This window comes from Hemiscyllium ocellatum, chromosome X (assembly GCF_020745735.1).
Source record: "Hemiscyllium ocellatum isolate sHemOce1 chromosome X, sHemOce1.pat.X.cur, whole genome shotgun sequence".
NCBI classification, from domain to species: domain Eukaryota; kingdom Metazoa; phylum Chordata; class Chondrichthyes; order Orectolobiformes; family Hemiscylliidae; genus Hemiscyllium; species Hemiscyllium ocellatum.
The window spans coordinates 11,188,149-11,209,518 of record NC_083453.1 but is presented as its reverse complement, the minus strand read 5'-3'; the positions used below and the strand labels follow the sequence as shown (position 1 = coordinate 11,209,518).

The window sequence follows — 21,370 nt, the reverse complement described above, 5'->3', positions numbered from 1 at the left end:
AATCCTCTGATCATCTTGTATGTCTCCATCAAATCCCCTCTTAGCCTTCTTCTTTCCAATGAGAACAGACCCAAGTCTCTCAGCCTTTCCTCATAAGACTTTCTCTCCAAACCAGGCAACATCCTGGTAAATCTCCTCTGCACCTTTTCCAATGCTTCCACATCCTTCCTGTAATGGGGCGACCAGAACTGTACACAATATTCTGGGTGTGGCCGCACCAGTCTCTTTAACTATGCTATGATCCATCTTCCGTCATTTGGGACCTGATCCTGGAGTTCCTGGCTCAGAGGCAGCAACACTACCCACAGTGCCACAAGACCTTATTTTTTAGGCAGCCTGAAATAACTAGAGAGAGGCTGGTATCCTGTGATCAAGTCACCCTTTATTTACATGTGTGCAGTACATGGACTCTGACCAGCTGGACCAGAGCCAGGGCCTAGAATGAGGAGACTCTCTGAATCTCCTGTTTTTTTTTCCCCCTCTTCCTTTCCCACAATCCCACTGCACCCAAAGAGGGCCCAGAGCAGTGCTTAAACGTCCCCAAATCACCAGTGGCTGTGTATGTATGCCACAAAATCTTCTAAAGGTAAATTAGATATTTGCTACAAAAGAGCGATATTTAAGCATATTATTAACAGAGGAGTGACTCTTCCTCGCTGAGAAGCCACATTTGGTAGCTTTACTTTGTGTTCAGATTCTGGATTAGAGTGGTGCTGGAAAAGCAAAGCAGTTCAGGTAGCATCTGAGGAGCAGCGAAATCGACGTTTAGGACAAAAGCCCTTCATCAGGAATAAAGCTTTATTCCTGAAGGGCTTCTGCCCGAAACGTCGATTTCGCTGCTCGTTGGATGCTGCCGGAACTGCTGTGCTCTTCCAGCACCACTGATCCAGAATCTGGTTTCCAGCATCTGCAGTCATTGTTTTTACCTCTTTGTGTTCAGACTGTTCAATTGGATCTGATTTGTTGTGACCAACCTGAAATGCTAACGTAATTATTCTCTTAGGGCCCTTGTGTGTTGTCAAACAAATTTTTTGTTGTTTTGCTTCAAATACAATTGCTTGATTTAAATCTGTCGATGAATTAACCCCGTGGCGAGGGATTGCCGCGTTGTAAGTGGTGGACCCTGACTATTGGGGGCGTGCTCTGCTGATTGGAGGCGGGATTGTAATTGACGCGAGGTCTGAGTGATCACTGATACTGACTTTCTGTCATTTTAGTGCCTTCAGAGAATAGCGAAAGTGAACTGGTACTTTTAAATTCTCGGTAGTTTAACAGACACGTTTTGTTCATTGGGAATGGCAACTAACCAACAGCAGGAGAGACCGTGTGAAAGTGGTACTGTTGTATTTATTTTCTACTTGTAATCACAATAATAGTAACTTTACAAATGCATTGTTGCAGATATTTATCGTTTGTTGAGTTATTGTAAATCGAGGACATGTGAACATAAGTTTTCTAAATCAGAGCTGGAAAGATCCTGTTCCCCAGATCACTAATATTTACTCGCTGAATTGAATCCAGCATTTCAAATGGAAGCAGTTGCTAAATGTTGAGTGGTGAAGGATGGTACTCTCCTTACAGTGTAATCTTATTAAAATTCAAGCCCCACTCTTTTTTTGTAATTAGGGTGTGGTTTGTCTTCCCCGCCTGTTTTACCTTGTTGTCACGTCCGCGTCGATGAAAGATGTAGCACTTGATTTGTGCTGTTATTCTAATCCAGAGGAGTGGGAGCAGAGTGGCCGCCATGATCGCAAGATAGTGATATAGAGATGGCAGCTACGTAGTTAAAAGCTCCTTTTTTTCGGAGATGATTGTAGTAGAGGGGTACGAGAATGAAGTGATTCCTCTTCCGAGGATATTTGGGAGAAGTTGGGAATGCTCCTCTTGGAGGGGGAAATAGTGGCCACAGTGAACAAAGAGAAACTGTTTCCCACCGGTGGACAGATCAAGAATCAGATTTAAAGTGGTTGCTTCTTTCACCAATGGTAACATGAGGAAGAGGATAGTTGAGAGAGCCGTAACGCCGTGGAAGTGAGATGGTTGTCTGAAGAAAGCAGGAACGCAGCACCACTAGGTGGCCTACTTTTGTGGTGAGTAGGTGTTACTGATAGGATCGGCTGAATGGTCTCCCTCCGTGCTTTCACCGTTTTGTGATTTGTTATCGAGATCTCTACTCGAGTGTCTTTTTCCAAGCTTGAGTAAAATTGAAGGTAAGTAGCTGTATGCGATTCTCCACTTTCTAGGCTTAATTCCTATCGCTCAGGCCTTGGGATTTGCTTCTGTTATGAATCTAGCAATGGGCAAAGGTCAGACTATTGGAGTTTGGGTTTGTTTTTGTAATGAAGACTGGAGAGCTAGACACTAGGTAAGGTGGGTCTGAGTGGAGCTCTATGCGGGTGGATCATGGCATTCTCTTAGCTTTATATTTTACTGTTTGTACTGTATTTCGGCATCCCATTGTCTTTGCCAATTGCTATACACGTTGTGTATTGAGTTTGCTGAGATTCCCAAGGCTCCTTGCAGGTTCATCTTTTGTTTCCACACACTCGAGGAAAAAATTGCAAACGCATACGCTTGAACACATTCCAAATCCCAATCTGAGTTCTCTCCTTCTCCTGACCCGAGTCATTAACTATTAGTGCTGACTTGGGCTTTGACGTTGTTTCCACGTTGCTGCTTTAAAAAACATAATTGGCGTCCCATGGGTATTTTGAGAATGAAGATAGGCTCCGTGACATTTAATGAACAACACTGTGTCCGTAACAAACACAAAAACAAAGGGTTTTGCCAGCCTTCGACTTAGAGCACATGGAATAAAAGGGACAACAGCAACATGGATATAACGCTGGCTGAATGATATTAATCAGAGTAACAGTGAATGGTTCATTTTCAGAATGAAGGCGGGTATATATTGAGACCCTTGTTCTTCCTAATGTATATGAATAATGCAGACTTGAGTAGGACACAAATTCAAAATTTCATATACACTACTTAAATGTGAACTGAGGGGCATGTTGATGGGCTTTTATTTTGAGGATAGAAGCAAACGGGTTTCACGTGAAGTTTAGTACAGACCTGTGCAATGAATGTTTCCCTTTTTCTTCCAAAAATCAACATAAAATAACAAGTGCAGGGTATAGAATCAAAGGGACCTGGGGCTATATGTGCACAATCACTGGGGGTGGGACAGATTGAGAAGGTGGTGAATGAAGCACGTATGCTGAGTTCTATAGGCAGAGACACAGTCTTAACTGAGCAAGAAAGTGATGTAAAATGCTGGCTTGGTCTCCATGAAATCATTGGGTTCGGTGTTCCATTATGGACCCTTGGATAAGGTATCCCACATGTTGCAGATTCTGCTCATTTCTAATTTGCTGTTGAACAGCAAATCTTATGACACACAAGAAGTTTTCATTCTCCTGACTCACTGTGAGCCAGTGGTATCGCTGGAGCCTATATTAGATGCTTCCCCTCCCACACACAAGATTTCTCTGACCAGACAGAAATTGAGCACTTGTTGGAGGGACTGGTCCAGGGCATCCAAGAAGTTTAAGGGGTTTGTCTTCCTGAGAATACCAAAATCATCCTCCTCAATCTGGGCAGTCTGGAATATAGGTCACCATTTCTGGCCTGCACAAAAGAACCTGAATCCAGTGCAGGAAGAGAACAAACACTCTTCTCCACCTCAATATTGCAAGTGGCACCATCCACTCACAACAAATTGTCACTCCTGTGGCATAGCTCATTGTAATGATGCCATATCTCTGTCAGCAAGTGATCACGTGCTGTATACTGGCTGACATCTATCTCAATATTCTATACAGTCAACATTCTACCAGGTCAACGTAAGGGTTCATGGCTTGGTCTGGCTATGTCTGCTGACCCACCCATTACAATTGCACTTGCTTAATCCTTTTTATTTTCCACTTTACAGAACAAGGTGATATTTTGATGGACCTCCAGCCCCAACCATTATGAAGCAATGTAAATGGGACATTGATCAAAGTCCTCACATAAATACCACAAGTGCCATAAAGTATATCACCATAAGAACTAATCAGATAACATAACATATTTACATGAAGACCAACATTGGCTGACTTCATGCTTGTAAATATGTAACTATCCTACTGATAAGATACAGGAGTCAAGTTGAATTTTAGTTTCCCCACACCCCCCCCCCCCGCCACCGCATCAATTCAGCATCTGTTGATACATTAGTGTTCTCTTGTTTGCTTATTATTTAATGCTTTAACCCCACAAGAACAGTAGTAAGGGTCCATAAGTAGCCCCAGGCCTGGTTTACTCTTCCCTTTGCACCCATGGGTGCCAGGCTCCCAACAGCACTCCAGCCAGGTGGCCATTCATTATGACCATTGACAGGCTATTTGACAACAAACTCCCATCTTCTCTGCCCTATGAAGCTCCTGTCACTTTTGACAGTTGCAGGGTGTCACCTAGAGAAATCGTTGAGTATCAAATTGAAATTGCTCCTGGTGACCCGTGTTGCTGGCACCAGTATATTAACAATTATAAACCTATTGTCCATCCTGCAGAGAAAGCAATGCCGTAGGTCGATGACACTCTTGAGGACTGCTGCTGACCATGGCTCTGTTGGATCCCTTTGCAGATGACGTACGTTTGTACTCTGCCATTAGCAAAGTGTTGAACGTACAGCAACAGGAAGGGGAATGCACTACCTGAGGTTTGTGGTAGAGGCAGATGCAATTTTCAAAAAGGAAATAGATTTGTTATCTGAAGAGAATTGCGGTGCTGAGAAAAGGCAGGATAATGGAATTGGGCCAATGGAGTTGCAGCGAGTTAGTACAGACATGATGGACCGAATGACCACCTCCTGTTTTCTAGCAATTCTGTAAATTGTGCTATGAAATCTTTATGGAGGGACAGGATGGAAAAGACAAGTAAGAAAATTTTTGTGATCACTGTATAAGTTCCTATTAATTTCTGTGATATGGATGTTGCTGGCAAGGGCAACACTAATTGGCCATCCCTAATTGACATTTAATAACTCAAAGCCATTTCAAGTGAGCAGCTAAGAGCAATAAAAAGCTTCTGCTTTATCCTGTGCAAGTTTTGTGGACATGCCTTGCTTTCTAAATAAACAAAGGGCAAATGCATGTTAAAGATCTAAAATATAGCTATAAAATGCTGCAAGTCTGTGGAGACACAGAATGTACCAATATTCCAGCTGGGTGACCTTTCATCAGATCTGTCACGGGATTTAAGTACAAGAGGGAGGGAATGGAAGACATGAGGATAGACTGTGATAAGGTGGAGGGTAGGAGAGATTAAATGACAAAAGGGTTCATGGTGCAAGGCTGGAAGCCTTAATAAAACAAATAAATAGTCAAAAAATGGATCTTGAGAGCCAAAGTGAGGAAAAATAAATGTGTAGCTGTCATGCAAAACACAAAATGGGGACTTCTTTTTCCTCAAAGGGAAATAGGTGTTTTAAAGAGTGAAGGAAATGTTGTTTCTTGTCATTGATTTATATTTGCATTTTCATAGACCCTTTTGTTTTGGTGTTACTGGACAAGGCAGGTCAGCAAGTCTCTTCATTCTTGTCCCTGCAAAGTCAAACCTCTCCATTGGCTTTCTGTTACTGCAGCTATCATTTTGGTGATGCAATATGAAGGTGAGGTTGGGGGAGCAGTCACTAAAAATGGATTTATGGATCCAGGTGTCATTTGAATTCTTGGAACATACTTGGTACTCAATGGAGCAACCTTTGCCCGAGCTCCCAAGTGCAATAGGTTTGAAATTGTTAATGTTATGAAGTCAGCAATTTCAATTTAGTGCTCTCTAGGTGACACCCTGCAACTGTTGGTGACAGGAGCTTCATGGGGCAGAGAAGATGGGAGTTTGTTGTCAAATAGCCCATCAATGGTCATAATGAATGGCCACCTAGCTGGAGTGCTGTTGGGAGCCTGGCACCCATGGGTGAGAAGGGAAGAGTAAACCAGGCCTGGGACTACTTATTGACCCTTACTACTGTTCTTGTGGGACTAAAGCATTAATGTTGGAGATGCAATAATGCAGCAAACAAGAGAACACTAATGTGTTTCAGGAGATGTTGAATAAATGGGGGAAAAAAATCGATTTGCCTCCTGTATCTTATCGGTAGGATAGTTACATATTTACAGGTATGACGTCAGTCTATGTTGGTCTTCATGTAAATAGTTACCTGATTTGTTCTTATGGTGATTATACTTTATGGCACTTGCGGTATGAGGACTTTGACCAATGTCCCATTTAAGTTGCTAATAGTTGGGGGCTGCAGGTCCATCAAAATATCACCTTGCCCTGGAAAATAGAAAATGAAGGATTAAGCAAGTGTGATTGTAATGGGTCCTGGACCCGGTAGAACTTTGACTGTATAGAATATTGAAGTAGCTGTCAGCCAGTATACATCCAGCATGTGGTGCTGGTGATCACTTTCTGGCAGAGATGTGGCACCGTTACATTGAGCTATGCCACAGGAGTGACAGTGAGTGGATAGTGCCACTTGCAATTTTGAGGTGGAGAGGAGTGTCTTATTCTCTTCCTGCACCGGATTCAGGTTCTTCTGTGCAGGCCAGAGGTGGTGACCTGCACTCTGACCTCATTCCACACTGCCCAGATCGAGTGGGAGGATTTTGGTATTCTCAGGAAGACTAGCCCCTTAAACCTCTTGGATGGCCTGGACTGGACCCTCCTAATAAGTGCTCAATTTCTGTCTCGCCAGAGAAATCTTCAGTGTGTGTGGGGGTGGGGGCACCTAATCCAGTGATACACAGGTGCACGGTGGGTAAAAGGCTGTGCAGGTGGCCTTTAAATATGGCACCTGATTGTTCATCAAGGAGGTGCTGGGGAGTGGGGGAAGAATGAGAACTTCTTGCACCTCTTTCTCCTTTTCTCATCCTTCATTGTGCAGAGCAGATGGAAATGGGATATCTGTGAAAATATCATTGTAGTGGAAGGGTCATTTGAGAGAGCATGTAGTGGGCATTAATGGTCATTGTGGGTGTAAAGTACAAAAGAAACATCGTTCTGATAACATAATATGGCAGCGAAGGCTGAAATAGTGTGTCCAGTTCTGGGCACCACACTTTAGGAAGGATGTGAAGGCATCAGAAGGGTGTAGTCAAGATTCCAGCCAATGGTTCCAGGGATTAGGTGCTACAGTTACATGGTTAGATTGGAGATGCTTTGGCTGTTCTCCTTTGGAGAAAAGGCTGAGAGGAGAGTTGTAGGGCCTTCAAAAATCATGAAGGGTTTGGATGGAGTAAAAGTAGGGAGAAGCTGTTGCCACTGGTGGGTAGGGTCAACAATGAGAGAGCATCGATTTACAGGTTTTATTTTGGCAAAAAGCAATGGTGACATGAAAATTTATTTTTATAGCAAGTTGTTCGGGTCAGGAGCCCACTGCCCAAGTGCAGAGAAGTAGACTCTGTTGATTTTGCAGGGGTCTGGGCAATAAGGTTAAGGGGAGAAAAGTGTTGCATTTGGCAGATTATGGATGTGCTGGCTCAATACCAGATCAGATGGCCTCCCATGTGTAAGCCAAGTCCGGATACCGGAATTCCCTCTGGAACAGCATGGTGGGTTTGCAGCAGTTCAGGGTTAGCACGGTGGCTCAGATGGTTAGCATTGCTGCCTCAGTGCTGGAGACCCTCTGATTTTGTTTGCGTGGATTTGCACATTCTCCCTGTGTCTGCGTGGGTTCCGTCCAGGTGCTCTAGTTTCCTCCCACAGTCCAAAGATGTGCAGGTCAGGTAGATTAGCCATTGGAAGGGGGTGGGGTGTCTGGATGGGATACTCTTCATAGTGTTGTGGACTCGATGAGCTGAATGTCCTATTTCCACACCGTAGGGATTTTAAGAATTCTATGACCAGTCTGCTCATCGCTACTTTCTCAAAGGCTGTTTGGGATGGCAATCATTGCTGGCCTAGTCAGTAATGCCCACATTCTGTGAACAAATTTTCTTGCAGGATCTTTTCTATTCCCCTCCTTTCTTTCTCTACCTCTTTCCCTGTCTCCTCCTCCTTTTTGATTTTTGCCCTCTGATTTCTCTTTGTTTGTTATCCCTCGGTTTCTTACTCCTTTCATAGCTCACCATTTCTTTTCAAGTGTAACGCATCAGTTGTGTATATGTCCAAACACCCCATTGGCCTTCCTCCAACCTTATCCATTTCTACTCTGAAACCTGTGGCATCACAAAAAATGGTCTGAAGAGTAATACTTTAAAATGCAATGTGCAGAGCTCTCACGACTTGGCTTCTATTTTCCTTGTCCTGTGATCAGTATTTCTTGGATTGTGTCTTCTCTCTCTTGTTTTAGAGTTCGGTGGACTATCAAGGAAACATCCCAATACTGTTGACGGTGTTTTACTGGATGGACCCCTGACTGATCATGAAGCAGGCGAACAATTTGTACAAGATGCATTTCAGATCATTTTGGAGGAGGCCATCAAGAAGGGGACAAATGTCAATGAGAAGGTAAGAACAATCTCAATTAATCATCGCACATTCAGCGAGTAGATATCAAATCATTTGCATGCTGGCCATTTCCATGCAGTTATTGTCTGTTGGTGCTGTGATACATCTAAGACTGAGAATCCCACGTGATTCTCCGGGCAAAGGGAAGAGTATTGAGGTACTTGCCACTTAGTCCAGAGTTTTTAAAAAAAAATTCAGGCATCTTCCACATGAAGATTAAAAATGAGGCTGAAGGGGCCTGTCTACTCTTAACAATGTTAAACACAAGTACTCCTGAATGTCAGCCTAGTTTTTTTATTTAAAAAAACTATCCTTGTTCTGGGTGTTGCACTCCAGACAGGTGTTTGTTGTCCATCCCTAATTTTCCTTGAACTGAATCAATTGGCCTCGCAATGAAGCTTAGTTTAATGTGAGATGTTGTGTTTTAGTCCGGCAAACCAGGGCAGGACTTGATACCGTTAATGGTAGGGTCCTGGGGTGTGTGGCTGAACAAAGAGACCTTGGTGCACATTCCTTGAAAGTGGAGTCATAGGTAGACAGTGGTGAAGAAGGCATTGTTTTGCAGTGCATAGAGTATAGCAGTCGGGTTGTCATGTTGTCACTGTATAGGACATTGGTGAGGCCATTTCTTTTGGAATACTGCATTCAATTCTAGTCTCCAAACTTGAAATGGTTCAAAAAGATTTACAAGAATGTTGCTCTAGTTCAAGGGTTTGAGATATTGGGAAAGGCTGAGTGGGCTGGGGCTGTTTCCCTGGAATGTCGGAGACTGAAGGGTGGCCTTATACAAAATCACAAGGGGTATGGATAGCGTAGATAGACAAGGTCTTTTCCCTGGGGTCGAGAAGCCCAGAATGAGAGGGCATAGGTTTAGGGTGAGGGGAGAAAGATATAAAAGGGACTTACGGGGCAACTTTTTCAGAGGGTGTTGCGTATGGAATGAGCTGCCAGAGGATGTGGTGGAGGCTGGTACAATTGCAACATTTTAAAAGGCATTTGGATGGGTACATGAGTAGGAAGGGTTTGGAGGGATATGGGCCGGTTGCTGGCAGGTGGGACTAGATTGGGTTGGGATATCTAATCGGCATGGATGAATTGGACGGAAGGGTCTGTTTCTATGCTGTAGATCTGACTCATGAGTACCCTCTCAAATGGCCCAGCAAGTCTGTCCGTTCAAGCGCAATTCTGATTGGGTGATAAATGTTGGTCTGTGCAACAAAAACCAGAAGCCTTGAAAGGATTCCTTCAAGCATGTTACTTACCTCTAGCAATGTGGTAACCTCTGTTTCTACTTTGGCTGTAGGTATGTGAATGGAAGGAACCAGATGAGCTACAGGATCTTCTTGACCTTGACTTAGTTGATGCTGGTGAACCCCCTGAGAAACTCCTGGAGCGGTGCCAAGACATCATCCGATATAGTGTCAAAACTGGTCAGTGACATAATCTGTTGTCACTTCTAGGGGTTTAAAGTGTCCTGTATTTTATTGTGCATGACAAAAGGCACATGGAGCATTTTGGGTTTTCAACTCAGCTGTATGTTTTCAAAGTTTGTTTCAAATTCATAAAATCACTGTCAAATATCACATGTCCCTGCACCCATCTTGTCTCTCTTTTTGGTCTCTAACTAGCCTTACTCCTTTTTTAAACTGATGTCCTACTGTTTTTGATATGCCTTTTGAAGATTTTGCAATTTTCCCTTTTTTATGCTTGTTGCTGTCTTTTCTCATCATCCCTCTTCTCTTTTTTTGCTTTTTCTACCTTTTTTTTTCTCTGAACAACTTTGTACAAAGGAATATTTAATGCTCTGTCTTGCCCTTGATTTGGCCAGGACACACATTGCTACAACATCATAATTCCACACACTGCAATCTGGGTTTGTAACTCCCCAACCTCATTTAGTATATTCTGTGCATTTACAAACATGCATGTTAACTCTTTTTAGTACTTTCTTTCCTTTCCCCTATTCTAATCTAACCTATTATGTGACTCTTTCTAGGCTAGTGCCAGCTGTATCCTTGCATTTTGGGCCCTGCTGTTCACCCCCAACATACACTCATGGTTTTCACTCCACGCCAAGTTAGTTTAAACCTCTCCCCATTGGCACTAACCAAATGCCCCAACAACAGCCTCAATACTAGCTCTGTTTGGGTACAACGTAGATGGCTTCCACAAGTGCCATCTTCCCCAGAGCCAAGGCCAGTATTCCAGGAATTTAAAGCCCTCTGTTCTGCACCCTCTTTTTCCAGCCATGCGTTCACCTGCCTTATCTTGCTATTTCTGTACTCGTGCATGGCACAAGGAGCAACCTGGAGATTACTACTTTTTTGTTCTGCTTGCTAACTTTCGACTTGGTTCCCTAACCTCTGAATTTCAGGGCCTTTTTTTCTTTTTATTTTTCCCCCTCCCACCCAAGTCATTCCTCCCAATGTGGACCACAACTCCTGGCTGTTCACCTTGCCCTGACTTAGATGACATGGTGTTTGTTGTGGTTGCACCATCAAGATGTCTGATTTGGTATTACTCTAAGTAAATTGACGTTATGGACTAGGCCAGACCACTCAAAACATTCTTAAGTAAGCAGCCCAGACCCCATAACTTTGCACCTTGTTTTGGTAAGTGTATAGTGAAAATTACCCAGTGTCAGCTAGCTAGGTTGACTACTAGATTTTAAAACAAAAATTTATTCACAAAATTACACAATGAAACGGAACAGAATAAAGAACCCCTACAGAACTCAAGTCTATCTAAACTAGACTTCATTATACTGTTCCAAATATACATAACAGTCCCAATAAGCAAACCCCCTTTGAAACACAGTACAAAATAGATCAGATGCTTATAGGGTGAAGGTAGAAGCGCAGAAGAGTTTCCACACCACTCACTGTTGAACTCCCAACCAGTTCTGGACTGCACTAAAGTGCAGCTAGAGAGCTGACCACTCCCCCCTCATTATACAGTCACTTTTTCTAAAACATGACCACTTTGGCCTGAAGTCTCATCTCCTTTACATAAAGGAAAAGGCCTCTCAAAGAACTTTTCTCATCTCATCTCTGTACCAAACCAGTCTGATCGGAGCTTGGCCTGGTTTATTACCTCTGAGAAAAATCAAGGACAGAATATCCTTGAGCCAAGGAACAGCTTTTAGGAAAAGAAAAGGACTAGCTTTGTGGCGCAGAGGCCTTATAAAGGACTCTGCAATACTTGAGCAAGTGTTCATTGTGTAGACTTAGCACTGAGCTGGAAACAAACCTCTTCCGAGGAGCTTCCTTTTATACCCTAATGGCAGAGCTCATCTCCTGATTGTTCACCCTTCTAAGTACTAACTGTTTTCTCTAACCACAATGGGTAACTTCAACTTGCATAGACTCTGTAAACCAGCACCTGTGCTATTGATGATGAATTCCTGGCATGTGTACAAAATGGCTTTCTTGAGCAGTGTGCTGGAGGATCTATTAGGGATTGGAGTCTTTTAGATGTACTATTATGGAGAGAGTTACATAAGCTTTTTGGGCAATCGTAACCATAATTTTGATTTTGCTTTGTTTGAATGTGATGTGCATTCGGAAACTAGGGTGTTAAATCTGACCAAAGGAAATGAAGACGTGAGTGTCAAATTCCCAATGGAGAATTGGGAAAATGCATGAAAAGATACAGTCAATGGTTAATAGTTTAAATAGGTATTATTGGGTCTACAACTTTAGAACTTAGCAAATGATGACACTGATTTAAAGGGAAATGAGAATGTGAATGCAAGCTGGTGAGAAACAGAAATGGACAGTAAAGGTTTCTGTAGGTATGGGGGAAAAAGTAGTGAGCTTGGACAAATGTAGGCCCATTCCAGTTGGGATAGGAGAATTTTACAGTAGAACACCAGGTAATAGCAGACAAACTGCACAATTGCTTTGTATTTGACATCTTCATGGTGGAAGATGTAGACAATTTCTTAGAAGCATTAAGTAACCAAAGGACTTGTGTAATTGAAGAGCGAGAGGGAATTAGTGTTAATCAAGAGGTAGTAATTGGATGGAAGGCTGCTTTAAATCCCCTGGGTCAGCTGAGCCACATCTCCGGTTGAAGAATGTGGCTTTAGAAGTAGTGGATCTAGTAATCTTTCAAAACCCCTTATTTGCAGGAACCTTTTCAGAAACTGTAACCCCATCATTTAAGGGAGGGAGAGAGAAAGCAGCACCATTGAACTGTTAGCCTGCCGCCAGGAGAAAAAAGGTAAAATTTATTATGAAGGATATGATAACTTTTTTTAAAAATGGGCAGTGTCCATGTGGATTTATGAAAGAAAGTCATATTTGACAAACTTGTTGGAGTTTCTCTCTCCCTTTAGGAATTTCTACCTATTTTTGTGCATGTTTTTAATCCTACCAAGACATCCCCCTCTCCCCCAATTAAATACTTTCTCATACTGTGCTCCTATCCCCCTCCGTGACTATAGTAAAGGCAGAGTGTTGCATCACCATCACCCAAATGCTCTTCCACTGAGAGGTCCAACACCTGACATGGTTCATTGCCAAGCACCAAATCCAATATGGTCTCCCCTCTAATTGGCCAATCCACGTATTGAGTCAGGAATCCTTCCTGGACGCACCTGACAAAATCTGCTCCCTCCAAACTATTGGCATGAAGGAGGTTCCAATCAATATTAGGGAAGTTGGAACATCGCAATCCCTGAACAGGCAACAAAGGAGGCTAGTGCAATTGCAACATTTAAAAGGCATCTCGATGGGTATATGAATGGGAAGGATTTGGAGGGATATGGGCCAGGTGCTGGCAGGTGGGACTAGATTGGTTGGCATGGACGAGTTGGGCCGAAGGGTCTGTTTCCATGCTATACTTATCTATATCACTTTGCGCACATGTCTGCATTAAATTTTCATTTTTCACATCTGTTTTGTCAGCCTGTCTATTTTCTTGAAGTTTGTTGTTCTCCTTATTTAGTATGATTCCAAGTTCTGTCCTCAGCAGTGTTGGGATCCATTATTAAGGTTAGGCAGTGTAAGAAACTTTATTGTTAGGTAGTGCTCACGTAAGGTAGTATTAGCAAGTCTGGAACTTGTTAGCTTCACTAGACAACAGTAAGCCATTATGTTACACTAAGAACAGACTGAAAAGCTGATGGCATAGCTTGAAGAGGCCCCAGGGAAGGTGAGAGATAACAGGACATTAGAGCCGTGTCTAGATACACGTAGCTCAAACTGAGGTAATAGAACGTTATCAGGCGAGACCCAATCACACATGAAAATTCTGAGTTTTACCAAATAAGGATGTAGCACTGGGATGCGAGGGGCTAAAAAGCTAGACAAAGAGAACAATAGACAGAAGGCGCTTTCTCCAGTGAGCTGTAAACACCTCACTATTTTTGTGTACGTCTCTCTCTCAGTAAACAGCTTATATTTTGAATCAGATCCAGTGTTTCTCTCCTTCAAACGAACACTGGGACGGTAGCCCATCCTAGCAGCAGACATTGAAATTCTGCCTTGTATACACAAGGCCAGGTTGTTAATGAGAGCATTGCTACTAGCATTGGCCTGACTGGCCTGTAATCTGCAAATTGATCTCTCGCTTTTTGTTTGAAGTTGGGCTCAAACACTTACAATCCTACAGTCCTCCAACACTATTGTTTTTACCAAGTATGGTCAGAGGTTTGTGGCCACAACCTTGCTAACTTTGCTTCCCTTGGTGACCTAGGATGCATCCCATCCAGATCTTTTCATGGAGGACTGCCAACCTTTTCTGTTCATCCTCTTCGGGTATGATGGCGTTTATTGTACAAGCTCCATCTCACTGGGTGAGGCTGAGTTGTGGGGCTTAGGAAGGGTCGGCCTCTGCTAAATAGATATGTGAACTCCCTTACTCGTTGAGAGCACTTGCCTTGTGTTCGTGCCACACTTTGTTGCAATGTTGATTGTGCCAGAGCAACCCTTAAAGATTTTGAGGAGAATGGAAAACATCAGACTCTGACATCTGTTTGAATACATCCCTACCGGGATTGAGATCAAGTCTGACTCAGCCAGCATGTAGAACTTGGTGTCCAAGGTGAAAGATCCCTGTTCAGTCTGCTGTTAGTCAGGATTGCAACTTACTCGGTGAAGTGACCTGAGTCTTTTTGATGTAAAATATTCTGTAGTGCTTCACAGGAGCACTGTTGAACAAAATTTGACACAAAACCATGTTAAGAGATATTCAAACATGTAAAATCTTGGTCAAAGAGGTAAACCTTTTAAGGAGCCTCTGAAGAGGGAGAGGGGGTTTTAGTGCTAGAAGTGGACTGAAACTTGAGTTGAAGGGATATGTTGACATTGTTTCTAAATAAACTGAGATGTATCTTTGTTTATTCCCTTCAGCTCATCCTCGATTTTACAACCAGCTGTTTGCAGGACTGGATCATCATTCCTTGGTTGGTCGTTATATAACAGAAACCCTGAATACAAGCCAGTGAGCAACATTTTACTGATGGTCCAATCCAAGCACTTGCAGTGGGTATTCTAAACAGTACCATTTGATTAGAAATTGGAGAACAAAGCCCCCCCTTTTTTTTTGGTTTCTTTGTCTTTGACCCACCCCCTTGCCCTCCAGCTGAGGTGTCTCCAGGTTTGTGCCAATGTTAAGGTGCACATTGGATTTTCTTTCTCTTCCTATTAGGTTCATACAGATACAAGTCATACATCCCAATTTTCCTTATATGGTGGTATTGTAGAATATTGTCAGCCGTGGCTCAGTTGCTAGCGCACTCACCCCCACTGGGGGTAGTGTGCTAGAAATCATGCCTCTGCTATTCCTGAGGTTGCCACACAAGTTCAAGATTTTCTGCAAATATGCAGAATTCTCCAATTTCCCTGTATTTCTAGACCCAGGATAACAGCATGGTCCAAGGTCCTGTACTTAACGAGAATGACTGCTTATTTATTTCAAATAAATATATTGTAGCTATAAGTAAACAGTTATGAACGATTCCACATAAGCTTTCTACCAGTTAAATCTCTAGCCCACTGTATAAAATTGTGCATTCTGACGACTTGTATGAAAGCAGGAGCTTGCAGCAACAAGTAAGGGAAAATAAACTGGTTTTCTGCAGGCTTTAGGTAACTTTCTTCTGAGACCTTCCATAGTCAGAAGGCTTCTGGCTATCATTCATATCCACAAGCTGTTCAGCTTCTTGGGAACCAATCACAATTGTTGATGGGCAGAGACCTTTGCCACTGACAAATGGTTACTCCACAGCCCAATCTGTTGCCTGTTGCTGGCCGGCTCTCATTTTGTATGCATCCCTTAATGCCAGTTATTTTTAACTTTTGTTTCCCCTCTTCACGAGTTGAAGAAACAACAGTGTAAATAGCACTTGTGTTACGTCCTAGTTTGCTTTTCAAAAGTGCAGCCATTCTTTCCACTGTCCTTTCCCATTTCAGACCACAATCAAAAATACCAAAGAGAAAAAGTATTCTGAATTCTCTCCTCTGAAGCACAACTGTGGGTACTAGGGTCGTCAGGGAAACCAGGGACTCCCACTTTACGAAAATCTGGGCTGATGCTTCAGTGTTACACTGAGGGAGTACTATTTTGAGAGCGCGCAGTGGAGCTATTCTAGCCAATATTCATCCCTGAACTAATATTACAAGAAGCAGTTCAGTCATTATCTCACTGTTGTAAGAATTTGCTGAGTTTCCTGCCTTTACAATGGTGACCACACTTAGAAAAGTATTTTACTGGCTGAAAGGTGATTTTCGTCTGTGTATTTGTTTTTGTATTTATTTAGTTAGTAGGCCTGCATTTATGATCATCCCTGTATGCCCAAAGGTCAGCTAAGAGTTAAACTTATTGTTGTGGATCTGGAGTTGTGTAGGCCAGATTGGGTCAGGAGGCAGGTTTCCTACCCTAAAGGACATTCTTGGGCTGGAAAGTGTTGCAGAAATGCTAGTCTATCTTTTTAAAATTTGATTTGTCATTCTCTCTAAAGCACGTTCGAGGACTTGCAAACGCTGACATATCTGGGTTGTAGTCATTTCTATTAAACAAATTTAAATAAAATGGTTAAAACCTTCCATGAGAGAGAGGTCCCGTTATTCTCATGTCAAGGACTCCTTCAGGTATCCCAAGTGGTACCTTGATTTGTTTTTCCTCAGCAGGACTGTATGAATGTTCCCCAAAGTTTTCCAGTGCATTCTGCAAAATATGGCATTACATAGGACAGTGTGTGCTGCTACTTCTGTGTAGGCAATTGACATGCACTATTGTTAATGCTGAGGTTTTTACTACCTTTTGTGGTGGCTTTATGACGATGCAGACATTCTACACATGTCCATCTGGTTCTGTCATGTTCAAAAACCCATATAGGTACAATAGACCAGGAACTTACGTGGTTATGCATTTTAAAAACATCCTGTGTGTATAACATCTACATTTGTGCCCTCCTGGCACAGTATGGCCAAACGGCACCCTGAGGACAAGTTTGCACTTTATAGGAGGGTTTTTGCTGTACAGAGTTCTTGTTTCTGGTCTCCATGCTCATGTTTCCCTCTTAAGAATTATGTGTTGGAAATTGAACCTTTTTTAATAGAAAGGGGCACACTGAGATCCTGTCTCTACTTTTAATGGCTTTCCACCCCAACTTACCCCACCACCTCCTTTCCTCTGATCTACCCATTTGAGTTAATCTTCTGCCTTCAGTTCTCCATTAATATAATTCCACGAATGTTTCGGTCTCCAATTCCCACTTCTGCACAGGAATCCCTGAGCTACCTGAAATGTTCAGTCATCCTTGTTTTAGATTTGAAGGGGCCTTATTTGACATTTTCTGCTCTTGGTTGTGATGAATTATTGGTGTTAAGAAACAGCAATATTGGGATCCCAGTAGGACAATTTCAGCACTGGGTTAGATGCAGGGTAATGCCCCCCCTACTTCCTATTTTTAAACTGGAAATAAAGCTCCTTCTCTATGGTCCCCATCAACATTCCCAGGAGAGGGACAGCACGGGGTTAGATAGAGTAAAGCGCACTCGTACTCTCCCTGATGAAGGGCTTTTGCCCGAAATGTTGATTTCGTTGCTCATTGGGTGCTGCCTGAACTGCTGTGCTCTTCCAGCACCACTGATCCAGAGTCTCGTATTATCCTGTCAACTTGCTCTGTTCCACCTTGAGAAAAACACTTTCCAGGCTGAATCTGAAGTTGGCCAATATGGGATGTTAATGGAAAACTGCAATGGGACTTTGTGCCTACTGGCAGTTTTCAATCCTAAAACGGAATATCAGTGAGTACTGAACCCAAATGTTTGGTTGAGGGTGCCTAGTATATTTTCTGCTATTATTTGTGACCAACTGAGTATTACTTCAGTCAAATGGCCTGCATACTTGCTGTCTGGACTTGTAGATAAGGAATGGCCACTTGACTGAGGTGCTGCTGGTGCCTCTGAAGTCTTGCAAAGGTCTTCTGTCGAGGTTGATATGGGCAGTTTTGGTATTTTGCCTCCCTGACTGGGCTGTTAAGTAATATTAGTCTCTCAGTTTCAGATTTGATACCAGCACTCGGTATTGGTTGCGAAACAAAATGTTGGAAAATCTCAGCAGGTCTGGCAGCATCCATGAAGAGACTGGAGTTAACCTTTCCAGTCCATCAAAGGGTCACTGGACCTGAAATATGAACTCTGATTTTCTCTCCACACATCCTGCCAGACCGGCTGAGATTTTCCAGCATTTTGTTTCGCAATCAGTCGGCGCTTTTTTTCCTACTGGGTATAGATTATTCTTTCTATCATGCTACCACTCTTTCTTTCCATCCATTGGCTTGTGATGTTTCTTTTTTTTTTCTTCTTCCCCACTCCCTCCAATACCATTGCCTGTCGTCTTCTCTCCTGCTTCTCTCTTGCCTTGCTGCTTTCATTCTTTCATTGGAATGTCTTACACTTTATTTTATGCTTTTTTTTTCTCCCCTTTCCCCACCCTGAAACACTCTCGCCCTCAGATACACTTATGAGATTGCACCAGTTTTTGTACTGATGGAGGAAGTGGTGTTGAAGAAGCTTCGTGCATTTGTTGGATGGGAGTGTGGCGATGGAATATTTTGCCCAGGTTAGTGCCACAATTCGAGGAATTTGGCCTACTGTCAGATTGGGTGTCTTTTTAATTTTAAATCCTAATTTTTCAACATTTCTTCTCCTGCCATCCTTGTCCAATGTTCTATGCAGCAAGCTGTGGAATATCGGAAATAGGAGTAGGCGATTTGGCTCCTTTTAAATCTGCAGTGCCATTTCACATGATGGCTGTCATCTACCTCGCTGCCATTTTCCCACCCTGTCCCCATCGGCCTGTGTATGCCTCAATATGTAAAAATCTATCCATTTGTGTCTTGTGTGTTCTCTATGACTGAGCTCCCATAGTCCTGAGGCTGGGGTTTCCAAAAATTCTCTACCTGCTGAGTGAAAAAGATTCTCCTTCTCCCTCCTTGGTGAAAAGAACACAAAATCAAATGGCCATTTTATATAAAATTTGCAGTTTGTTGTGAACGAGAAAAACCGTTTCAAAACGCTTGTACGTCCAGAGTGTCCCCAAGACCAGAGTTTAGTAGACATTTAGTGCAGGTGGAAAAGAATTCTCCGACTCCTTCCAGCAATGATTTTAAATCTGTGTCCACTAGTCACTGACTTCCGAAAGAAATTTATGTTCTTCCTATCCAGACCCATTGTGAGTTTAATATACCCTCAAGATCCCTCCGCCTCATCTGTTCCAAATGCATAAACCCCAGCCATTCCTGATTACTTCAAGTTCTTTGGTCCTGGCTACATTCTGAAATCTCCCTTTAACTTCTCTAGTGGATCACGTCCTTCCTGTAATATTAACTGGCCTACAATGACTTTCTTCCTTCCTCTTTTCTTGGTTGAATCCAGGAGATTTTAGCAAGCCATAAACAGTGCCTCTGTACAAATAAGAAGCTGGAGCAGGCCACTCAAACCTGCTGCACTATTCAATAAGATCATGGCTGATCTGATCAATCCATGTTCCTGCATACTTCCAATAACTTTTTTTTTCACCTCCCCCTACTTACCAAGAACCCATCCACCCCTGTCTTTCAAAATATTTGAAGATTCTCTTCCTCAGAAGTTAGTGGAAGTGGAGAGCGAAGTCTTCTGAGGACAAAATAATATTCTTACCTTTCTTAAATGGGCAATCCCTCTATTTTAACCCTGTGATACCTGAGCTCTTTCTCCCACAAGAGGAAATATCCTCTCCACTTTCACCCTGTCAAGACTCTTGAGGATAAGGTCCACTAGCACTACAGCTTCCATCTTTGTGGGTTCCCTTGCTTTGTTTGCCCTCCCCTAGCTCCATTAGCTTCTGCTTCTCTGGATTGAATTCCAATGGTCACTTTTCTCTCCACCTTTCATTGATGTCTTCCTCCAGTTGATAGCTTTCTCCTTTGCTATTAACCATGCAGTCAATTTTTGTTGCATTTGGAAACACATCTACATATAAAAATGATTGGAGATTTAAATGGCGGGGATATGGAGAAGGACTAATTATCCTTTTGGTTCCTTTAGCTGAGCCTGCATTGAATCTAACTTTCACTTGAATTGCTTGAGCTATTCACTTTCTGAACTGTCTGCCATGTATGCTCTTGTCAAAAACCTTAGTAAAATCCATACAGCTGACAGAAAACATGTGAACCTTATCAACCATCCTTTTTTTTTCCCCCCCTTAAAACATTAAGTTCAATTAGTCAGACATCACCTTTCCTCTGCAAATCCATGCTCTGCATGTCTCCAAATGATTTCTGCTACCTGTAGTTTGCCACGACTGAGTTTTTAGGTTGACTGGCCTATGATTCCTTCCTCCCTTGTGTTACAGTCCTCTCTGGCACTGTGCTCATTGTTGGACAGTGGTGGTCAGTTACTTCCTCCCCCTCTTTTTAGCAGTCTGGGATACATTTTAAATATGGGACTAGAGGTTCATCCATGTTCAAAGATCCAAAACTTGTTTTAATGCTTCCCATCTCGCTATGCTATCTATTATTTCACACTTGCTGCTAACCAACTTTATCCCCTCCATTGTGAACTTGGACTAGTCGTGAAGAGCCTTACTCACATCATCCACAAGTGTTTTGGTCCCTAATGGGCCCTACCATTGCCTTTAGTTCTCATCCTGAACTCAGTGGGGCAGTGCACTGGAAGTTAAGCCTTGCAATTTCTGGAGTTGCCACTAAAGTTAAAGTTTATAGAAAATATTGTATGTACATCTATGAAAAGAAATGTGGGTATGGGCAGAGGAAAGACTGGGAAAGCAGTTCAGTGCTGGGTTTGCTGAAATGGTTCTTGCGCTGATTAGAACGCTACTTCTTTATCTTCCCTCTCCAATACTTCCTCTTGTTTGTATGAGGTACAGAGTGGCTACTTCCCACTTGTTAAAGATCTTTGTACCAGTTAAAAATTACAGCTTGCAGCAATTGGGAAGGGAAAAGAAATTGGCAGTCTTCAGGCATGAGGATGCATTTCTTCTTAACAGTTCCTAAAACAAAACCCTATGGTTTATGGACCAGGCCAGACCACCTCAACATTTCAACAAAGTAGCCCAGGCCCTAAGTTTGCTCATTGTTTTAAGCAGGTGTAACGCACATATTCCAGGAGGGATGCTGCTGGTCAAACCACTTAGTTTCAAACAATACAGAAATTTATTTACAAGATTACCAAATGTAATACCAACAAAAGAGAGAGAATATCGAATAACTTAATCTATCCGAAATCCCAATAGATTATCCCAACTTAATTATGCTGTTCCCAATACTTGTATCAATCCCCATAAACACCCCTTGGCCCAAAAGATAAAATCAAACACAGGGTCTTACAAGAGAGAGATGGCAGAGGGATTCAGCATG

At 42.6% G+C, this 21,370-nt stretch overlaps 1 protein-coding gene across 2 annotated transcripts in view; it reads left to right on the top strand.

The window, feature by feature from the left end:
- Positions 1 to 1,229: 1,229 nt before the first annotated feature.
- Positions 1,230 to 21,370, top strand: part of LOC132805824 (cysteine sulfinic acid decarboxylase-like) — a 48,930-nt gene continuing 28,789 nt past the window's right edge. For both annotated transcript variants that reach the window (XM_060821114.1, XM_060821115.1), the window contains exons 1-5: positions 1,230 to 1,335; positions 8,342 to 8,499; positions 9,803 to 9,929; positions 14,856 to 14,946; positions 18,467 to 18,573. In XM_060821114.1, coding sequence (XP_060677097.1) covers positions 1,296 to 1,335; positions 8,342 to 8,499; positions 9,803 to 9,929; positions 14,856 to 14,946; positions 18,467 to 18,573 — 523 coding nt within the window. In that variant the 5' untranslated portion in view covers positions 1,230 to 1,295. The remainder of the gene's footprint in view (positions 1,336 to 8,341; positions 8,500 to 9,802; positions 9,930 to 14,855; positions 14,947 to 18,466; positions 18,574 to 21,370) is intronic.